This window comes from Ovis aries, chromosome 10, assembly GCF_016772045.2.
Source record: "Ovis aries strain OAR_USU_Benz2616 breed Rambouillet chromosome 10, ARS-UI_Ramb_v3.0, whole genome shotgun sequence".
Lineage (NCBI taxonomy): Eukaryota > Metazoa > Chordata > Mammalia > Artiodactyla > Bovidae > Ovis > Ovis aries.
The window spans coordinates 19,727,925-19,749,804 of NC_056063.1; the positions used below are offsets into that span (position 1 = coordinate 19,727,925).

The window sequence follows — 21,880 nt, forward strand, 5'->3', positions numbered from 1 at the left end:
ATTATACATACAATTGTAATTCATTCATAAATATGATACAAGAAATGATTCATTCATAAGTACGGCTCTACAGGAAAAATTTTACTAGTAGATCTTGGGTATTGTAGAGCCATACTTATGAATGAATTACAATTAGCAGAGTTCCTTGAGAGCACAGAATATTGCGTTTGAGTATTCATGAAACACGACACATAAGTGATTCAGTCTTTGAATGACTACATTGTAGTGATTCCTATGGACTTACAGATTATGCATTTCAGCCAATCCTGGGACAGTTTTTCCTTCAAATGTCTATAGAAATCTTGGATGGTATGTGATTCATTTACATTGCTAACTGTATCTAACATTGCTGTTTGTACTGGTTATTTCAATAATTTGGTCCTGGTTTTTTTAAAAGAACAAGTTGAAGGATATTCATATCCTATTGGATGACAATTGATTGATTCTATTTCCACTCATTCATGGGAACAGCCCGTTTAGCTCCAAAGTATTTCTCTATCAGATTGCATAAATATTGCAAATTATATTATATTCCACTTATGAGTACTATGCCTCTCTTATGGCTCAGCTGGTAAAGAATCCGGCTGCAATGTGGGAGACCTGGGTTTGATCCCTGTGTTGGGAAGATCCCCTGGAGAAGGGAAAGGCTACCCGCTCCAGTATTCTGGCCTGGAGAATTCCAGGGACTGTATGGTCTGCTGCTGATGCTGCTGTCGCTTCAGTCGCGTCCGACTCTGTGCGACCCCGTAGATGGCAGCCCACCAGGCTCCGCTGTCCCTGGGATTCTCCAGGCAAGAACACTGGAGTGGGTTGCCATTTCCCTCTCCAATGCATGAAAGTGAAAAGTGAGAAGTGAAAGCGAAGTCGCTCAGTTGTGCCCGACTCTTCACAACCCCACGGACTGCAGCCCACCAGGCTCCTCCATCCGTGGGATTCTCCGGGGGTTGCAGAGTCGGATATGACTGAGCGACTTTCACTTTCACTATGAGTACTATGTACAGGAAAAGTTCCCACAGTTTTGATTAAAACTTTTCTTCTCACAGTATCTAGTGTTTTTACATTATCAAAAGAAATTATTGATTTAATGTGGCTTATCAAGAATAGTCTAAGATTTCACTCAAATTTTCAGCTATGCTTTTGCTGGTCCATACCTAGACTTACATTAAGAAGTGAACATGCAGTTAAAAGAAAAAATAAAGATGTGAGCAACACTACATGTTTCTGTTTTTGTTAATGATTTTTAAAAGCCTTAAATTATATTTTGTATCATTCTTAAATGATAACAGCTTGTAATCCAAGTGGAAAATATATTCAAATAATCTTAACCAGTGAGCTGACAGCAGTTAAAAGCCAGTATTTTTTTCTGGATTTTAAGAATGTAAACTTATTATGAGATGTTCATTGTTTCACATATATGCCATTGCAAGTCCCTTGCAATGTTTACATCACTGAAAGAATAACATGGATAATAAATCACTAATTTTCAATGTGAGTATAAAAAGCTACATCAGTGTGAACAAGTGGATTTCTGTGAAAAACAGAATCAAGACAATGGACAGTTTCTTCAGCCAGGAACAAATGCAGGTTTTTTTGTGTTAAAATATAAGGATGTTTTATGTCCCATCTATGTTTATATTTAGCTATCACTGAATACTTATGCTTAAGGATATACCATACCAATGTTCTATTGTCTTCAAGAAAGGCTTTAATTTTCTTCTAGCTGAATGTAGGTTTTTAAATACACTTTATTTTTTGGAACAGTTTAGATTCACAGAAAAATTGAGACAGTAGTACAGAGTTCCCATATGTCCCCTCTTCCAATTTCCCGTTAATAACGTCTTACATTTTTATGGTTCATCTATTACAAGTAATAAACATATTGATACATTATTAACTAAAGCCCATGATGTATTTAGATTTCCTTAGTTTTTACCTAATATCCTTTTCTGTTCCTGGTTCGCACATTACATTGACTTGTTTCCTTAGGCTCCCTGGGGTGTGGGTGTCTCTGATTTCCCTCGTTTTTGATGCCCATGACTGTGCACAGTACTGCTCAAGTATTTTGTAGGATGCCCCTTTATGAATCTGATGTTTTTCTCAAGGTAAGACTGAGGTTATAGGTAATTTTCCTACGAGAAATTAGATAGCTAGAGATTAAAAGCACATCTGCTGCTGCTGCTAAGTCACTTCAGTCGTGTCCGACTCTGTGCGACCCCATAGACGGCAGCCCACCAGGCTTTTCCGTCCCTGGGACTCTCCAGGCAAGAATACTGAAGTGGGTTGCCATTTACTCCAAAGCATGAAAGTAAAAAGTGAAAGTTAAGTCGCTCAGTCGTGTCCGACTCTTGGCGACCCCATGGACTGCAGCCCACCAGGCTCCTCTGTCCATGGGATTTTCATCAAACTGTTGTCATGGACATAACTCATATACCAATTTTAGTACTGTATCTATTCAGTATGATTAGAGGTAGCAAAGATAGTCTTGAGAAAAGAACATGATCATTAAAAAAAAAGGTTAGCTCTTAAAAAAATAATTCGGAGGTAGGTAACATTATAAAGAATGCAAGCAGTAGTTTTATTAAATCTTTCTGAAATAACCATGTTCTTTACTAATTAAAATTACAAGGTCAGAAAGGCAAAAATACATGAATAATAAAGTTAGTTCAATTCTGTGTATCTACAGAGTTAAATCTGGGATTTATGTAAATATGTTACTCAAATATATCTATGTTTTAAAACCAATTGTTATATTTTTATCTATCAAATAATAAATATTGTGCAGGACTCTATATGTCAGCAATAGTCTTAAATCCTTAGAAAATTTATAGCAGGCAATCACTCTTGGAGAATTCTCTCCTGAGCAGTGGTTCTCAATCTTTAGCATGGATCAGAATCACCTCAAGGGCTTGTTCCTATAACAGATTCCTGGGTGCGTCCCCAGCAGTTTCTGATTCCATGGGTTTGGGGTGGGGCCTGAGTGTCCACATCTAACAAGTTGTCAGGTAAGGAAGGCTGATGCTGCTGGTCTAAGGGCCACACTATGAAAACCACTGAGCGCAGTCAACAAAGACGCTGCATTCATTAGGTGTGGATGATGATGAGGCTGTTTTGCATATGTAATTTTAACCAGTTTCAGAATCTTACCAACAAGGTATGACTATCCCTTTTATAAATGGGGAACCTGCATCCAGAGAAACTGAGGAAATTGCCTGAAGAGATAATGGGATCCGGTGGCAAAACACCAATTCAGGTCTCCTTTGATTCTTAAGTGATGTTTTTCTGGTATGACACACTGCTCCATGTTGATAAATGAGTGAAATGCATGCATCCTTGGCCTGGCCTATCTGCAAAGGAGACTGTCCCAAAGATACGGACAGTGATTTGTTCAGCTTTGTAGGGTATTTTTTAAAGGATTCTTCCTGAAAACTAAGCAAAGGCTCAGTCAGGGTCATGGAGAGGATTCACTTATTTCTGAACTTCTGAATAATCAAGGGCAAAGTGAATTTACAGTATAATTACAACAGGAAGAACATGTATTTAATATAGTACTGAACAGTCCTTAATTACTATTATTTTATTATTCCTTACAGAAAAATGCACATTTAAATTAAAATCCTTAAAAGAATAACCTCATTTCCATTTAAATTGAAGGCATCATACTATTCTAAATGTCTGCTGTGTACACTGTCACCAGTCAACCACCACTTACTCAGGTACTGAAGTAACACAGCATGATGGTCTTCAACAAAATGCTCCAATAATTACTACCACATTTATCTCCTTTCACAAAGAAAATTAAAAACGGCATACAAACAAAACAAGCAATTAACATTTTTAAAGTGGTACATTTTACAGTAAATAAATCGCCAAAACTGAAGTTGCCAATAATATAAATGTGTCACTTTGTTATACGCTATATTAAAAAAGACACTGAGACACAAAATTATTGGACTGCGGACTTAAAACAGTTAATGAGGTCTAAACATCAGAATGACCAAAAAACCCACCCAACTCTGTCTCTATCAATACAAATATTTTACATTAAGAAAGACTCCCTTTTAAATATCTATATACATATTCCCATTTAATACTGTTAATTAAACCCACAGTTATATTTATTTAAATAAGAGTTAAATAAACCGCCCCAAATGCTGATTTCATATCACAAAACCCAAGTACTTTAAATCACAACTTCAGGGTGGTATAGTGTATACACTGGTTCCTTAGACAATATTAACAAGCATATTTTTAAGAATATATTTTCATCTATGTGTCAGGTAAAGCTTTATTAAATGGTAAACACTTTTAACAGTGCAGAAATACAAGTTTCAAAAACAAATACATTCAGAAGATCTGCTGTTCAAATAATATCTTTTCAAAACCAGGTGGAGGAGTATGATAAAATTCACTGAACTGGCAATCCAAAATTGCACTGTCATCAACTAGAGACAGAAAAAGAAAGAAAATAAATTAGAAGCAAACACCTTAAACTGAATGAGTACATACTTATAAACTGTCTCCATAATGCCATAAAATTAACACGCACGAAGAAGAAGCACATCTGCTATCCAGGTTACAAAACACGATCCTACTGGTTAAAAACAGCCACAGTGAAGAATCAAATCTGTCAAGAACACTGAACGGAAATACATCAAATATTATTATGATCATTTCTAGATGATGTAAATACAGGTAATTTAAGTTTTTCCTTATTTACCTACCTGTATATTCTCAATTTTATACATTACGATAAATTACTTCTTAAAAAATATTTTATTAAAAAAGGATAGATTCACAAAGGGAAGCAAAAACAATACAAAAATTCCTGGGTAACCTTCGTCCAGCTTCCTCCATTGGTAAATCTCACACAAATACAGTACAATGTCCAAACCAGGAAACTAACACTGATACAATACTGTTAGTTAGCCTGCAGGCCTTATTCAGCTTCTACATGTTTTTTTGTTTTCCTTTTTTTTTAAGCAGTACTTATCCAAGAGAAATGAATGCATATATCCACACAAAGACTTATACATGAATATTCATAGCCGCTTTATTTGTAATGGCCAAAAACTAGAAACAACCTAAATATCCAACAATAGGTGAAGGGAAAAATCAATTGTGATGTGTCCACACAATGAACTATACTACTTGGTAATAAAAATCAATGAATTCTTGGCACAGGTTACAACATGGATGAGTCTCAATTACACTGAGTAAAAGAAATCAGATTAAAAAAATACAAATTGTATGATTCTATTTATACAGTACTCTAAAAACGTAAGATCTGTAGCGACAGAAAGCAGATAGTGGCCACAAGGGGAGGGGTGGGGAGAGGTGAGCAGAATGCATGGCAAGGGGGCAGGAGGAAACTCAGGGGTGACGAACACGTTCATTATCTTGACTACAGCGATGATGTGGGTTTCACTTTATAGCTATTTGTTAAGTTGCACATATATGTTTGATACACATTACTAAATAGTTTATATTTCATTATCAATGCAGGACAAAAGTTAAGCGCTAGATGTGACATTCATGAAGTCACTAGTGATTTTTTTTTTTCCACTAGTGATTTTTAACGCAGGTTGCTGCAGTGAAGTGGTGGGAAAGGCAGCCTCAGTAGCTGAATATACAATATAAACAGAGACAAAAGCTATGTTTTAGGAAATGCAGCCATATAGAGAAGGGTAAACCCAGGCCTGGCGAGGGGCACAAGTTTAAGGGAGGGCATTTTGGAATAAGAATGATTTAGAATGTTTACAGGCATTGAAGAACGAGGTTGATGACATGAGATACAGACAAAATAACTGACAGTCAAGTCCCAGGACTGGGAAGTTTGAGATCTAGACTGAGTTTTTTGAACATTAAGGGCACCACTTCCTCTAAAATGGGATGGGAAGGAGACAAGATTGGAAGAGAAAACCTTTAGGAGGTGGGGGAGGGAAGCTGGAGTTCACCATGATGGACTGTTTCTCTCTAAAGTGGAAGATGGATCTACAGAGAATGAACCGGGAATTCAAGAGTGATGAAAGTCTGGAAGGCGCAGAGATGTAAAAAACACAGAGAACTTAGATGAAGCTGGAAGTCCTAACTGTGAACAAACTTTTCTTCACTGTTACGCAGTTTTGTCTCTCCACAGGTTGAATATGAGGACTGACAGTATGGACAACTGGAAAGAATTAGGATTGGGTATAGGATAGACAGCAAAGGGTAAGGGAATTTGAATTTTATTTTTATTTTTGATTGTATCTGGCTATCAATTTCAATTTATAAAATATATTACTACAGAAACGTCACTGCATTAAAAATAATGCCAAATCAAAGAAACAATTTAGAATAAAAATCTCGTTTGCTATCTTCATTTGTGTAACTCAGTCTAAAATTTTACTGACAGTTATTTCTCAGACTAAACTATTTCAAATATTAAGCTACATTTCCATTTATTTAAGTAAACAAAGACATTACTTTTAGTATTACCAAATACTGCAAGCAAACTAACTTATATCAAGTTTAAAATACACTTTTCATGCAAAGATATGTAAAGACAAAGAAGGCAGAATTACTGAAAAGTACTATTTAGGGAAAAAGAAGATAAATGAAAACTTTAAAGCACAGGCTTTGGTTGTTATATCAAATTATTAAATATTTATATTTGCTACTGTATACTTTTCTGCCTCTCTGAACAAAGTCTGTTACTTTTCTGGTAAGTTACTATAAAAAAGTTAACAATTAGTTTTTGTTATGGCTCAAATCCTTAATTATTTAAAGTAATTTAAATGAGAAAATGTTTTGCAATCTACTAATAGCACAGGCAGAAAATCATACACTTGTTGATTTCAAGTTGATAACACAAAAAATGAAGAGAGTGATAAAGGCACTGTACTTATGTACGTTTCCTATAAAGAGAGACACCTTATTTTTTAGGGATACATATAAAATATTTTAGAATAAAATGGTATAATGTCTGGCATTTGCCTTAAAACAATCTAAGGAGGGGAGGTGAAGAACAGAGGACTGTAGGGAGGAGATGAAACCTGTCTGGCTATTAGCTGACAATTGTTTGAAGTTAAGTAATGGGTACATGAGGGTTCATTATTCTATTCTGGCTACTTCTACATGTTTGGAATTTTCTGTAATAAAATAAAAGTAACTGAGGAGTACAGAGTCATCTCTAAGTAACCCAGTTCTTGGAGGTATACTTGCACAGAAACTATACTTACACATACATGGCTATCAAAAGCAAAACAATCAATATGAAACCATTCTAAGTCATAATTTTTCTCAGAAGAGTTTTAACATTTAGGTGATTTTGTAAAGGTAACCAGTGTTCAATCTACATGGAATTCCCATCTCTACTTTCAAAATATTCTTTACAATTACATTTTCTGTTTGTCTAACCCTTTCTAACAACTGGCAGGAATGCCTTTTTGAAAATTCCGTCAAGTTTTTGAAACTTTCTGGAATCTAAGACTATATGATCTAAAAGGGAATATGGCTATTGCATATTTAAGAATAATCATTGTATTTAGCAAGTTTTTTTTTAATACAAAGGAAATAAAATCTTTCCTTAGTCCCGCAAAGAGGGATTGTGATAACCTACTGAGTATACTCCATATACAAAGGTCCTTATTAATTTGTCCAGCCTTCTGAATGATAGTTACAAAGTTAAATGCCAAGCAAAAGTTAACATACATTTAATAATATTTAGAAATATTTTCGCTTACCGTAAACAACTGGATACACTGTCCCTCGTATACCTGATGCTGGACAATGCATGTTTTTTCCATTCAAATATACATTTAATTCTACATGGTCATATGTAATACCCTAGGAAGCAAAATAAATATTAAAAAGAGGGAAAATATATATGTTCCATAAAAACCTGAACAGTCAGAAAGCACTAACTGGGGAGCATGGAAACAAAAAACTAAGCAAAAGATCACAACAGATTTTTTTTTCCATAACAGATTTTATTAAGGGTTTACAATTTGGTAGAAATCTATTTGAACTGAGCTAAAAAAAAAAAAAAGTAGTGGTGATTATGTGGGGAGAGGGGAAAAGTAAAATCCCATGAGTCCACATTCAAGGGGTCAAACTAAATCCTAGTATTTTATTCAGATAATCTGGGTTTTATATTTTGAATATTAAGGTGATATAAGTACTACATACTGTAAACAGAGAGACCTTTTAAACTCATATAGAAAACACTGCTAAAAAAAAAAAAAACAAAAAAAAAAAAAACACTGCTTTATGTCGAATTTTATAACAAAGGGGGAAAACAGTGACGTTTTCACCGTTAGGGATTATTACCTATTATTGTTTTCAGTTGTGGTGAACTGTCTTTATACAATTTATTTTCAAAAAGAAATAATATATTTCTCTATCTTTTTACCTTGGTTTCAAATATGTGAAACGTATTACTAAGGTAAGGTGGGTATTTACAACTGCATATAACTGATAATTAGTATCAAGTGGAAAACAGAAAAACAACAGCTCAAAAGGCTTTAAAAAGACAGCAAAATAAAAATATATTACTTTGTATATTATTAATGGTACAAAATTACAATTATTATTATTGACATTCTGGAAAACAACCTGTATTACGTACCAAACACTAGACCCTTCATATTTACTTATTTAATCCTAGGTATTTTTATTATCTCCACTTTACAGATCAGGCAGCTGAAGCATAGGAGAGGTTAAATAACTTATTTGAGGTTGCACAGTTAGGAAGTGGCAGAGCTGGAATTTAAACTGATGCAGTATGGCTTTGGAAAAGTTATTCTTAATTGCCATGCAATTCAAAGCTTGTAAAGACTTTTACACTTTTAAAACTCTCTTTAAAACTCTGTACAGTTATTTACTAGCTAAAGACGGAGAGTTTTCCTTTCAAGAATGACAGCAGAGACCTTTCAATAGAGAAATCATCATAGATCAAGAAGCAACCACTTGAAGGATTTCTGACTGTGGATAAATTATATGAACCTAAAAGCTTTTATAGACAGAAAAAGACCTTACAGATGATCTAGTCTTAAATGCTTCACTTTCCAGTTAAGACAGCAAAGGCCCAGATAAGTCAACATGTTAAGTGCTATAAAAGATTCTCCTCAAATCTTAGCAAAGCCAGGGTTAGACTAAACACTGAGAAAGATAAACAAAACTGCTTTTGCTTTATTACATATTTGCTTTAAATACGTAAATAATACTTTAAATACTAAATACTTTAAATACTTTAAATAATACTTTAAATGCTTTAAATAATAAAGTGACTGCCAGGATTTGCTTTTTAGTGAAGAAACCTGTTTCATTTTAAAAACATGATTACATAAAAAGCAGCATGTAACCCTCTTTACAGGAAATCCAGCAGTTCAGACTAACAGGTATGATCTGGGCACCTTCCCCACCTGGTGGCAGCATAACCTACTGCAAGTTCTCAACCCCACCCTCCAGTATCAATACCCCACGAGTGAGTGAGTGAAAGTCACTCCGTTGTGTGTGACCCTTTGCAACCCCAAATGGACTATACAGTCCATGGAATTCTCCAGGCCAGAATACTGGAGTGGGTAGCCTTTCCCTTCTCCAGGGGACAATACCCACTACCCAGTATCAAAGATCCCCTGGAGAAGGAGATTGCAACAAGCTCCAGTAGTCTTGGCTGGAAAATCCCATGGACAGAGGAGCCTGGCGGACTACAGTCCACGGGGTCGCAAAGAGTCGGACACGACTGAGCGACTAAACAACAAAAATACCAAGGAAAGACATGAGGAAGGATGTGAGAAACCACACCGCGGGATCTTAGTTCTCTGACCAGGGCTGAACTGGTGCCCCCTGCAGTGGAAACACAGAGTTCTAACCATTGGACTACCAGGGAATTCCCTTAATCTGCCCTTTGTTCTAGACAGTAAGTTTGATTCTTTCATAATTTATGATACCAAAAACCCGATGTGTTCTAAGGATTTATCAATAATTATTTGCAGGTTTGGTGAACAGACTCTGAAATTAGACTGTAATCCTGGGGTCACTCTGAATAAGCTATTACTTAACTTCTGGTCTGTAAAATGATAATAATAGTACCACCCATTTCACCTTCTCTGAAATTAAACTGAAAACTGTAATTTTAAAATGTAACCTGTACTTTTCAAAACTATATACAAAAGGTAAAAGTAAGCATAAGCTGTCTCAGGTGTGCCTCCTTGGTGCTGCAGTAGGCCCTGCTGATCCTGTATGGTTATTACAGAAACACAATCATTTGGTTGGATATTGAAAGCTTGTGCTTCTTAATTTCTCCTCAGAGAATGGTATATGACCGACATTCTACACATATGGAATGTTTCGACTGTCTTATAATTCATTCCAGCTTTCCTATGCTGTTGTCAGCAATTCAGTGAAATTTGTTTGCAAGCGTCTGAACTAGGAAGATACAGCCATTAGCGTGGGATGGTGCTTTACTTCTCAGGATTCTGCTTGTCTCTCATCTTTTTGAGCCCTCCTTTTATCAAAATGGGCATAAAAACTCAAAGTCTAATTTAACAATGCTGACAGACTAAAAATGACATCCTTAAATCTGTCGATATGAGGAACGAGACAGGAAGGAAAGAATAACAGTACAAGTCAGTACATCAACAAAGAAAAACTTTTGTTACTGATTATCCTTTCTTCTTTTTTCTGGTCTCACCATGCGGTACATGGGATCTTAGCTCCCTGACCAAGGATGGAACCCGGGCCCTCTGCAGTGGAAGCACGGAGTCCTAACCACCGGGGAGTTACCCGGACTATCCTTTATGTTTGAATTTCATTTTTTAGTATAAGCAGGCTGACAGCATCAACTTGACTTCAAGATTCTCTTTCATGAAATAACCCCTTGAATAGACTGTTCCACATTACGGGCATCTGGCAATGATCTATAAACACAGAACCAACTATTTAAAAGGAAGAACAAGGAAAAGCAGATTTTAAAAATGGTTTATGTCTTTGGTTTCCTTGTTTTCTTTAGTTAATTTGGGGGAAAAAAACCCACTTTCTATAATTTACCTATTTAAAAACTGTTCTTCATAATTTTTTTTAAACTGAAGAGAAGAAAGATCAGACCATAGTCAAAAGCTTTCACTTCCTCATTATTTTTCAACTTCTTCCAAATAGTGTATACTTCTTTAATTCAGTAACCTGGATTTACCATGTCTGTTATCTAATTATTAGAAAATCTCATTCTTTAGATTCCTTTCAATTTGCTACAAAAGCAAGGAACCCAAGGCTCTGGGTATAAGGACCCTCTGGCTAAAAGAGACCCAAGAACCCTATTCTCAACAGCTAATGGCCTGAATTCAATGTATAAGGTGCTTGGAAAACACTGTGAGAGGAAGTATCTGAAAAAGACAGAAAGGGATCTCTGGATTACATTTTCAATAGGATGGCTCTGGCAAAGACTTGAATATATCTAGTTGGGAATAAAAACCGAGAAGCCTTCATAATATGTAACTCCTTTTATCCCCTGCTTTCCAAAAAAAAAAACTTTTCCATAATCAAGCCTTAGGATTTTGAGCCAGTTCTTGAAAGAGTTCTCAAAGTGAAGAAGTTTAAGCAGGTTAAGTTTAACAAGGACCAACACTCCTGATAAAAATGCTGTAATTCTTTAACAGAAGTCTGTAACAAATTAAGTAATAAATGTCTTCTCTAAGAGATCTCCAGCTGCAAAAATACCTAATCTTTTCTAACGTAAGGGTCAGCGTTCTTTTAAAATTGTGGGCCAAGGTTTCTTTTAAGTGACAGTGGCAGGAGATGTTGACTGGCAGCCAACCAGTCATAAACTCTCCTAAATGGAAATAAGGGTTCGTGGTGATTTTCCTGGCCAGTGAGCTCTAGAAAGAAGGCAGTTATGTAAGACAGCAGCATCGACGTCAAGGGCTCTCTTTGGAAAACCAACTACCTCATTAGATCCAATCCCGGTGCTCTGGAATTTGGACCACAAACTCCCAGGCACAACTAGAAATACTAAAAGCAGCTCAAGTTGAATAACTCACAGTGGAAAGCAAGTCCACAAGGAAACTTACCACCACATCTCCCTCCTGTGGAAGGCTGTTTGCTGGCAGCCTGTTTTTCTCCTCGTTGTTGTGGTATAGGGCTCCATCATTTCTCATCACCAGACTGTGTACATCTCGGCCAAGGGGGATCTGATTCAAGTTAACTTTCTGAGTTGCAACGCCAATACCCCAGATTCCTAAAAAATATAATAATTTAAATGCTCCCCAAATCTGAAGAATACAAATAAGAAAGTTGTTTTAAAAGAGAGTGTAAATTGTTTATAAAGAAAGTGGCATATTATCACTAAATTATTTTTTGTTAATCTTAAAAAAAAATTTTTTTAAGTAGTTTGCAAATGATGTGCTACATCTCTGCAGATGTAGGTACAGCCTGGGAGATAAGAGTGGGCCCTGGAGCTGTACTGCCTGGTTTAAATCCTGCCTGTGCTATGTCATCTTGGGCAAGTTACGTAACCTCTGTTTCCTCATCTGTGAACTATGGAGTCTAACCGAACTCACCTCTTAAAGTTATCAGAAGATACAGCAAGATTATCCAAGTAAAATAACTGGAACACTGTATTTTTTTTTTAATGGATAAATAAAGCACAGAGGAAGTATTTTTAAAAGATGCTAGCTACTGTCATTACTATTATTATTATTATTCCCCCCAAATATTACTAAAAAGCCACACATTGAATTTAAATAGCCTCGGGTTCTATTTCAAGCACCACCTCTGAGAAGCAGGAAATGACTTCTTTAGTTTTTGCATCTGTAATATGTGACCAATAATGTATGACCTGATCAATACTATGGAGAGGAGAAAATTAATGATAAAATGTAAAATCATCTTCTTATCCAATACCTTAAGTCCATGAGTTTAAAACCGTTTGGTCTAAGTTGACTTTTTAAAGAGACCAGCTCTCTTCTTTATCAGTCTAACAGAATATGTACAGCTCCTGATTATATCTCAAACTGTTTCCTTCTCAGTTTTTATCAAAATCAGGGGAAATTCTAAAGAATGCTTGAAGACCACGTTGTCAATCAATTTTCCTGGATTGAGTGAGGCCATCAGAAAACTCCATGTCTGGACTTCCCTGTCTTGGCCTCCTAAATAATTTGATAATTTATCCTCCAAGGCGAGACAAGAGTGCCAGCAGGGGATGATACTAATCTCATGTGACAACAGCTCTAGGCAGGGTTACAGCGTCCTCTTCCTCCTGAAGAACTGTGCACGGTGACACCCGTTGGCACACTGCCTGAAGCTTGCATTGAGGGATCAATGCCTCAAACTCCAACAATACACTTATTCTAGAAATATCTTTGAGGATAGCATCCTTTACAGAAAACCCACAAAGAAATCTGTATTACATTTAAGGCTCAAGGAAATATTCACTTCTCTTGAGAAAAGGTATGTTATACTTGAGAAAATTACGGTAACCAGAGACATTTTGCAGCCAGTGAGTTAACTTACAAAAGAATGGAATGGAGGACAGATTTATATTTATTTTACACACTTAAGAAAAATTAGTATTTAAAACAATTTAAAAAACAAGTCCCAGAGGGATATTTTATGTCTTTCATGTAAGAGCAGAATTAATTTACTCCACTCTAGTTTCCCTGTTCTGCACCTATATTACTCATGCCATATTTTACTACAAGTTTCTTTCTAATAAAGCCTGAAAAAAATTTCCCCATATTCAAACTGCCACAAGTTAACTAATAATAACTATTATAATACTCATGTAGAACTGCCATACAAGTCAAGAAACTTCATAATTAAAAATTTTTTAATTTTAATTGAAGTATAATTGATTTACAGTATTGTGTTAGTTTCAGGTGTACATATTCAAAAAATTTTAAAGAGACTTTAGACTTCTACCAAGATTCTAAATCTGCCAATCGCTTCAGAAGACACTGAATCAGGGAATCTTAACAAGAGTTAAGGGAAAAACTCAGGATCTTAAGATTAATTTTATCTTAAGATAAAACAGCAAGAGTCTACACCTTACACGCTTGACCAAACGAAATGGTTCACCTAGCTCCTGCTAATCATTAACCATATTAATAACAATGCTTGTGTGTTAAACGGAACCAGTACATACTGCTGTTAAAACACTTTCATACATACAGCTCCTATGAAGCGGGAAAGGCGGCTCCTGTAATCCATTTTATAGATGAGAAAACTGAACTTAATATAACTAAATTAACTAATGAAACCAGGATCTCACAAGAAGATGTGAGTGAAAAAGGTCTCTAAGTAAGAGTTCAGTGTTTTTTTTCTTAATTACCTCATTAATCTTTTCCATATATTGAAGATTCCTCCTCACATTCAGACTACTAACAGTCAAGTACCGTTATACCAACCTGTGGATTGGATTTTGAATTCAAAGTAGCTTTTGTTTTGATGTAAAGGTGCACTGGCTAAACAACCTCCTGTTCCACATATTCGTCTTCCATTTTTTACAATGACAACGTCAGTTCCTAAACAAAAAATACAGACACTGTGTAAAGTTTTGTATTCTCTTACCCAACAATCAAGGTTAAGTTTTTAAAAATATTTACTGATTTACTGTTTACTTATTTGGCTGTGTTGAGTCTTGGCTGCGGCACAACAGATCTTCATTGAGTCATGTGGGATGTTTCACTGCAGGCCACAAACTCTCTCGTTGCAGCCCATGGACTTAGTTGTTCCACAGCATGTGGGATCTTAGTTCCCTGACCAGGGATGGAACTTGTGTTCCCTGCATTGCAGGGTGGGCTCCTAACCCCTGGACAGCTAAGGAAGTCCCTCAAGGTTAATTTCTATTTCACTTTTAACTCTTAGTCTCCAAAAAATAGGAAGACTATATATACTCTGAAATATGAAATAATGATAAATTGAAATAATGATAAATTTAAAATATTTAATTCACTTTTTTTTCTGGGAGAACATTTATATTTAATATTAATTTGAGGCTAGGAATTTAATTAGACAGCTTCAAATCAACAGTAATTTTGAATTATACTGAATTTTTAAAATATACATACTGAATATTTTAAACACTTTTAAGGTAGAAGTAGATTTGTTTTTGTTTTTGGCTGTGCTGTGCGGCTTGTGGGATCTCAGTTCCCTGAACCCTGGGTCCACCTCAGTGAAAGCCCACAATCCTAACCACTAGGCTACCAGGGAACTCCCTGAAGTAGACTTTCTTCCATTTTAGCCAGTGAATCAATTTGATGACTTCATAAATCTCTTAATTTAAATAAAAACAGAAACACTAAAAGAAGCTGGGAAATTAGTACAATTTTCAGTTCAATCCAAACAAAACAACTTGGTAAAAGCTGAATGAACGTATGTACAAGGTCTTATGCAAGTGCACTGGTCAAGTAAGAACTGAAGAGTAATGAACCATGGAAAGAAACATACATCCATGTTCTCGAGATAGCTGACGTGGAAAAATGCCAATTTTAGGATCTTAAAAATATCTGTAAGATCGCTGCTGTTAATCACATTGAAAAGATGTAAACAAGGTTTCAACATCATTAAATGCATTTTATTCTCATGGAAAATCTTAGCTTAGTTCAAATAACATTTGATAGATGAGAGTAAGAAAAACAATCTCTTGATCATGTGACTCCAATACCAATTCTTTTCCAAACACTGATTTAGGAAACCATAGCAGAGAACATAAAGAAATTTAACAAAATGCTTATCTGTTAAGAAATATCCCATAACTATCCCATGACAGACTCCCAAGATCTGTAATCAGTATAACTTTTCTGCTAGTAAGTTAATAAACCAAGCAGATCTGGCTAGGGGAACTGTAGGGAATCCCTCTTTCCAGAGGGGGCAAAATAAAATTAGAAAATAGTAACAAATGTACTAACAGAGGCAGGTCTCTCAACTCACTGTTGAATTGATACTTGAACAAAAAATTATTTGGGACAAATACACATGAGAAATACCAAATTTTCAAGACTTTACCACAATTCTAAATGGGCTGATTAAAGACACTCTTATAGAAGGTGAAACTAAGATCCTTTGTATTGCACTATGTGCCTGCTCAGTCCCAGGGACTGTAGCCCATCAGATTCCTTTGTCCATATAATTTTCCAGACAAGAATAATGGAATGGGTGGCTACTTCCACCTCCAGGGGATCCTCCCAACCCAGGGACTGAACCTGCTTGTCCTGGGTTTCCTGCATTGTAACTGGATTCTTTACCCACTGAGCCATCGGGGAAGCCCACAAGATCCTATTATATGATTATTAAAAATTCATTAGCATCCTTTTTTTTCTAATTACAAAATGCTAAACTGCAAATTCTGGGAAAGTGTCTTTATACATAATTTATATCTAGCTGCCTCACAGATCTCCAGCAGTTGGCTGGTGAGCAACCGGGGCCCAGCTCCTCCTTAATAGCAAAGACCATGGACTGCTTGGCATCCAGCAGACGCCCGACAAATAACCGATACGGAAATGAATGAATATGCTCTGCTAAGTACTTGTCGTGGACATGCAGCATCTGTTTTCTCTTTCCCAACGAACTTCTCTCTGGAGATCAAAACAGTTCCAAGGAAGCTGACTCAATCTCTGGCTGCAGGGGTACAGCTTTGACCTGAGTTAAGTCAATCAGTGCATTCCACACTTCTTGGCCACAGTGACTGAGTGAAAAACGGTTATGCGACCTAAGCCACTACCATCAGAGATAGTCTCAAGACTTTTGCAGAGAGAATGAAGGGATAAAGATTCTCTTGCTCTTGCTGGATTCGAATGAGGACGCCTATAGTACAGCGAGAGGCTGTAAGCTGTCGGGGACGCCAGCCTTCAGGAATAAGCCACAGCTGACGGGGGAAAGAGAGAAAAGGAGCCCAGTCCTTGGCAGCATTGCGTCTTTTCTGAAGCTAGTGCTGCGTTTTACTTTTTAAATTTACACAAACCGATTAATTTCCTTCATTTTTCAACAATTTTTGAGTTGTAGGTTTTACTGCTTGTAACTGAAAGCACCCTAAGTGAAAAAACATTTCAAGAATTATGAAAATACATGGTATTTTTTTAAACCCAGCAATACTCTATGGTTCTTACATGTTAACTCTGAGTTGAACCCAAACAACCAAATCTGAATATGCTATTATGTTCTTATCTCAATATCATTTCTTATCTCCAAGGGATTCTGCCAGGTACTGAGATGTTTTATACATAAAGAGGGGTATATTCAGAGAACATTCTACAGGGCTTGTGAATCATTAGGGAACTATTTCAAGCCTATTCTATTTCTCTTTTTTAAGTACAAAGCTATCCTATATTTGGATCTATGTAATTTGTACAGTTTTATTATCAAGATTGCTTAAATACTCAAGGCAAATTTGAGTACAGTCAGAAAATATATAAACATAGCCAAAGAGTATTTTTTTAAAAAGCATTAGACATTTCTAAATGAATAACATCCCTTTCAAGGAAGCTACCTTGGAAGACATTCATTTCTAAAAAGTATTAGTCACTCAGTCGTGTCCAACTCTTTCTAACCCCACAGACTGTAGCCCACAATCCTCCTCTGTCCTTCGGATTCTTGCGGCAAGAATATTGGAGTGGGCTGCCATTCCCTTCTCCAGGGGATCTTCCTGACCCAGGGATCAAACACGGGTCTCCCACACTGCAGGCAGATTCTTTATCACCCAAGCCACCAGGGACGTTCTATATTTCTAAAAAACCAAATCACAATTAAATATGGAGGTTGTGGTACAAAAGAAGATATTTATAAAACTACACCACAGAAAATCCCAAGAGGAATTCCAAATCACTTAGGTGATGTAGCATTACCAATATAAGTCACAACTTTGAAAGAGACAACACTTATTTGCATATGAAATGCAGAGACTTTAAAAAAAAAAGGCAATCATATTAACCTTTCACATATCCAAATACATGCATATTCACTCAGTGGGCTTCCCATATTTCAATTTAAGATTAATTCATGCTTGAAACCTATTCCTAACTTGGTAAGCCTCTCCTCTTAAATTGTTTTCTAAAATCAGGCTTTTTCTGTGATTGAAGAATTTGAAGTTTTTGGAAGACAGGTTAAGAAAAAGTTTCCACGCAGGAAGAAAATCAGGGGATGACGTTACTCTACTGAAAGATGCGGGGCAGCTTTGGAAAAAGGAGAACATAGTGCAAAGAGTACCAGTGACCAGCTCTCCGTGCAGAAGAGACCAGAGAAAACAAATACTTTAAAGACTGTAGTAATTCAGGAGTTTGGCAGTAGAGACAGAAAGAACTAAAGCTGATCATAACCTCCAGAAACTGTGTGTGGTTTTCCTTTACTGTGTTCCTAGCATATAAAACAATGCCTGCCATCTGACAGTCACTCAATAAATATCAGCTGAGTGAATGAATACATGAAATGGAAACATTTCCTGAGGGAAATCACAGAATTTGAACCTCTGTCTATAAGTGATGATGAATAAGAAATAATTCAAGGAGATATACGTACACCTACATACATATTGGACTTCCCTGGTGGCTCAGATGGTAAAGCGTCTGTCTACAATGTGAGAGACCTGGGTTCTATCCCTGGGTTGGGAAGATTCCCTGGTGAAGGAAATGGCAAGCCACTCCAGTACTTCTTGCCTTGAAAATCCCATGGATGGAGGAGCTTGGTGCAGGCTACTATCCATGGGGTTGCAAAGAGTCTGGCACGACTGAGTGACTTCACTACATACATATTTATGCACTGGGGTTCTATATTACACTGGGGAGATCTAAGAATGAAAAGTAAAAACCCGCATACAAAGTGGTAAACAATTATCACATTTGTTATTTAGTACATGCTATAGAAATGTGAAAAAAAGAAAAATATAATGAGCAGAGTGTTTTCAGAGTATAAAGAATCTGGGCAGGAGAGGGTTTTGCTACAAATATTTAAAAATTCCCTTTGTTACTTCAAGGCACTGTCCTTTAGTTAAAGAGAGATATGGGAAAAACTAAAAGTGCAGATGTATCTTTAAAAGAGAATTATTCGGCAAAAAGACAGTACTCTGAAATAATTACAGTGGGAAATGGCATCTCCTAGAACCACACTCCAGAAGCATGAAACTACATGGGACAAGCCTAAGAAAGAAATAATAAGGTGGCGAGAGGCTATAGAGGGGAAGAGGAGAATGTTATAGGAGGAGAAGCTATAGGCTCATTTGAAATTGAAAGGAAAAACCATAGATGGGAAGAAGCAACACGCTATTTCTGCAATAGCCTGACCTGCTAGGAAGAAGCCAGCCAGGTGAAATTACACCACCTCTAAGCATGACTCAGGAGGAGCCGCACAAGGGGAGGTTTTTGTTGAAATGACATGTCCTGAGCTAAGCTGTGACTTTAGGCTTTTGCAACTTGCCTTGTCTTGACTTTAGGAGGTGAGAGCAAACAACCGATAATTGACGGGCTAATAGAAAGCTGTCAGAGCAGAGGAAGGAGCGAGGACAGCTAAGTGTTCTCAACATGTGCGTATTTGACTGAAGCTCGACCGCGGGATAGGAGAACCGAGTAGCCCCCGCGCCCCTCGCCGGGGACGTCTGACGAGTCTCGGGAGGTGGCGGCCCAGAGGAGGTCCCTGTGGGAACGGGAAGGTCCACACGTCCGTATCTCCCCGAGACAGGAGCGGACCGGGCTGCTTGAACACAGCACCAGGCCACGGTGCGGTCGGCCGGAGTCCGGAGGAGATCCGCGACGCCGACCCGGGTCTTCGGCAGCGTCGCAGGGCGAGGGCCAGGGGACGACGCCCGGAGCCCGGCGGGGCCCGGCCGCGTGCGGGGCTCCTCGAGACACCCCCGGCTGCCCCCCGACCCGCCGCGCCCGACCCGGGGTGGGCCGTTGGGTCTGGGGAAGGGAGGGCCCTTACCCATGTGCTGCGTGTCCAGCTGCACGGCCGGCATCTCCTTCAGAGGGATGTGGCCCGTCCCGCCATCTCTGCAGCACCGCAGGCAGCAGAACACCGAGGCAGCCATATCTCGTGGACCTCCGGCGCCGCCGCCGCCGCCTGCAGCTGCTGGGCTGAGCCGACACCGCCCCCGACCCCTCCGCTCCGCCTCCCGCCCGCGTCCGAGCGCCTGAGTAGGTGCGGCGGGGGTGGGGGAGGTCTGTGCGCAGCGCGGAGGCGGATACCGCGACGCCCCAGGCCGGCAGAGCGCAGCGCAGGATGAGGAGAAGCCTCCCTGGGCGGAAGACACGGAAGACCAGCCGGGCGTGGCGGAGCTGGGGAGGGCGGGGCTATGGCGGGGAGGGCGTGGCCAGGGGCGTGGCGTGGCGTGGCGTGGTGAAGGGGGTGGCGGCCTGGCGGACAACACGGGGCCGGCGCGCGCCTGCGCGTAGGAGGATTTTTTTCCTTTGCAAAGTCCTGCTTGTGTGTCCTGATAACAGGGATTCGTGAGCTTGGCCGGTTTCCCTGTACGCTCAGGGGTCCTGGGGTGCTGTATCTTTAAAATTGTGCTTCCCTCACCTTAACCATTATCTTTAGAGATGAGCTGACAGAGGCAAACCTGGCTGGGGAACGGGAGCCGATTTAGAAGAGCCCCAAGCTTGTCCCCGCGCGCCCAGGACTGAGAAAACTATGCCTCCACCCGAGAGCCTCTGACGCGCCCCCCACCCCCACCCTCCTTACCGTGACTGGTTTCTGAAGAGTGTTGTCAAATCCTAAACAGACGCACAGGGCCCAGGATTAATGGCTGTTAATGATTGCATTGTGAATACACATCCTGCGCTCTGAGTCGTTGGTCCTGCTGCATTTTAGGTACAGAGATGAGCTTTTCGTCGTGACCTTGGGGTGCCGCGCGGTCGCAGTCGCGCAGGAGGCTACTCTGGGAGGGTCCCCTTGGGCAGGGCGGGAGGGCGATCCTTGACCTGTCTCTTCCAAGCTCATCCTCCTCGTGGGCATGGAGTTCTGATGATTGTGATGGGAACCTAGAGGTAGCGGGAAGAATGTGGGGCCTCCGAAGGAAGTAACTCCGTTTCTTCCGCTTGTTCTTTCCTATTTCCACACAGGAATCTCCCTTGGTGATTACCTGTCATCTTCGTGCTTAGGTAGATCACCCGCCCCGATCTATTTTCCATCTTCAGATCCCACTTGGCGTCTGGAGATGGTGTGGGATGACTATCTAGAATTAACCTGAAATCTGGCTCAAATCTCTGTTCCCAAACAAGGTTTCCTTCCTGAAGGCTTCCCTAGGCTTCAAGTCCTGGAAACCCCGAAGCAGAATACTCTCTTACAGTGTAATGGGTTCCTCTACACAACATTCTGGTGACCTGAGTACAAATATCCTTTATGGAGAAAAATTTCAGGGGCCTGTGTCTCTGATGTTTATACAAATGGTGTTTTCATTATAATACTTATGAAGGGCATTGCAACCCATTCCAGTATTCTTGCCTGGAGAATCCCGTGGACAGAGGAGCCTGGAGGGACAGAGTCCACACAGTTGCAAAGAGTAAGACATGACTGAGGCAACTGAGCACTTTGTACTTGGAGATTTATTATGGTAGGATTAATAATTAAGATGATGATTGAACCCCTCACTGCCTATATACTATTTTCTTGGTAATCATTTTACACTTGACATTTTCTTTTACTGAAAACTTTGACCAATATTCTGAGAAGTGTTAGTGTTCTAGTTTTTTCCCATTGGGAAGGAGGGGGACTTGAAAAGAATGTTGCAGAGACAAAAATTTTCTGTCTGTGTGTGAGGTAGGCACTCTTTCACATGTATATATAATTGAATTATTGAAACCTTTGAGAGTGAATATTGCCTCTACTTTCCAGATGAAGCAATAGGCTTGGAAAGTGAAAGTGAAAGTGAAGTCACTCAGTCTTGTCCGACTCTTGGATTGAACCCTGGTCTCCTGCATTC

At 38.7% G+C, this 21,880-nt stretch overlaps 1 protein-coding gene across 2 annotated transcripts; it reads right to left on the reverse strand.

Annotated features, from left to right (window-relative positions):
- Positions 1–1,727: 1,727 nt before the first annotated feature.
- SPRYD7 (SPRY domain containing 7) lies at positions 1,728–20,052 on the reverse strand. Of its 2 annotated transcripts, none has more exons than XM_027973568.3 (5): positions 19,882–20,052; positions 14,379–14,495; positions 12,045–12,211; positions 7,722–7,824; positions 1,728–4,442 (listed from the first exon to the last, which is right to left on the reverse strand). In XM_027973568.3, exons 1-5 carry the CDS (start codon positions 19,985–19,987, stop codon positions 4,345–4,347), a joined length of 591 nt encoding a protein of 196 aa, XP_027829369.1. In that variant the 5' UTR covers positions 19,988–20,052; the 3' UTR covers positions 1,728–4,344. The 2 variants fall into 2 exon arrangements, with proteins under 2 accessions (XP_027829369.1, XP_042110682.1); XM_042254748.2 differs by lacking the exon at positions 19,882–20,052 and adding an exon at positions 17,459–17,690.
- Positions 20,053–21,880: the final 1,828 nt, after the last annotated feature.

What these genes read in the sequence shown, in the direction of transcription:
- SPRYD7 (XM_027973568.3), bottom strand. Translation starts at nt 19,987, where the DNA reads ATGGCTGCCTCGGTGTTCTGCTGCCTGCGGTGCTGCAGAGATGGCGGG. An exon ending in ATTCAAAATCCAATCCACAG is followed by an intron (nt 12,212 to 14,378) that starts GTTGGTATAACG and finishes TATATTTTTTAG; the next exon opens with GAATCTGGGGTATTGGCGTT. An exon ending in AGTGTATCCAGTTGTTTACG is followed by an intron (nt 4,443 to 7,721) that starts GTAAGCGAAAAT and finishes TTCTGTCTCTAG; the next exon opens with TTGATGACAGTGCAATTTTG.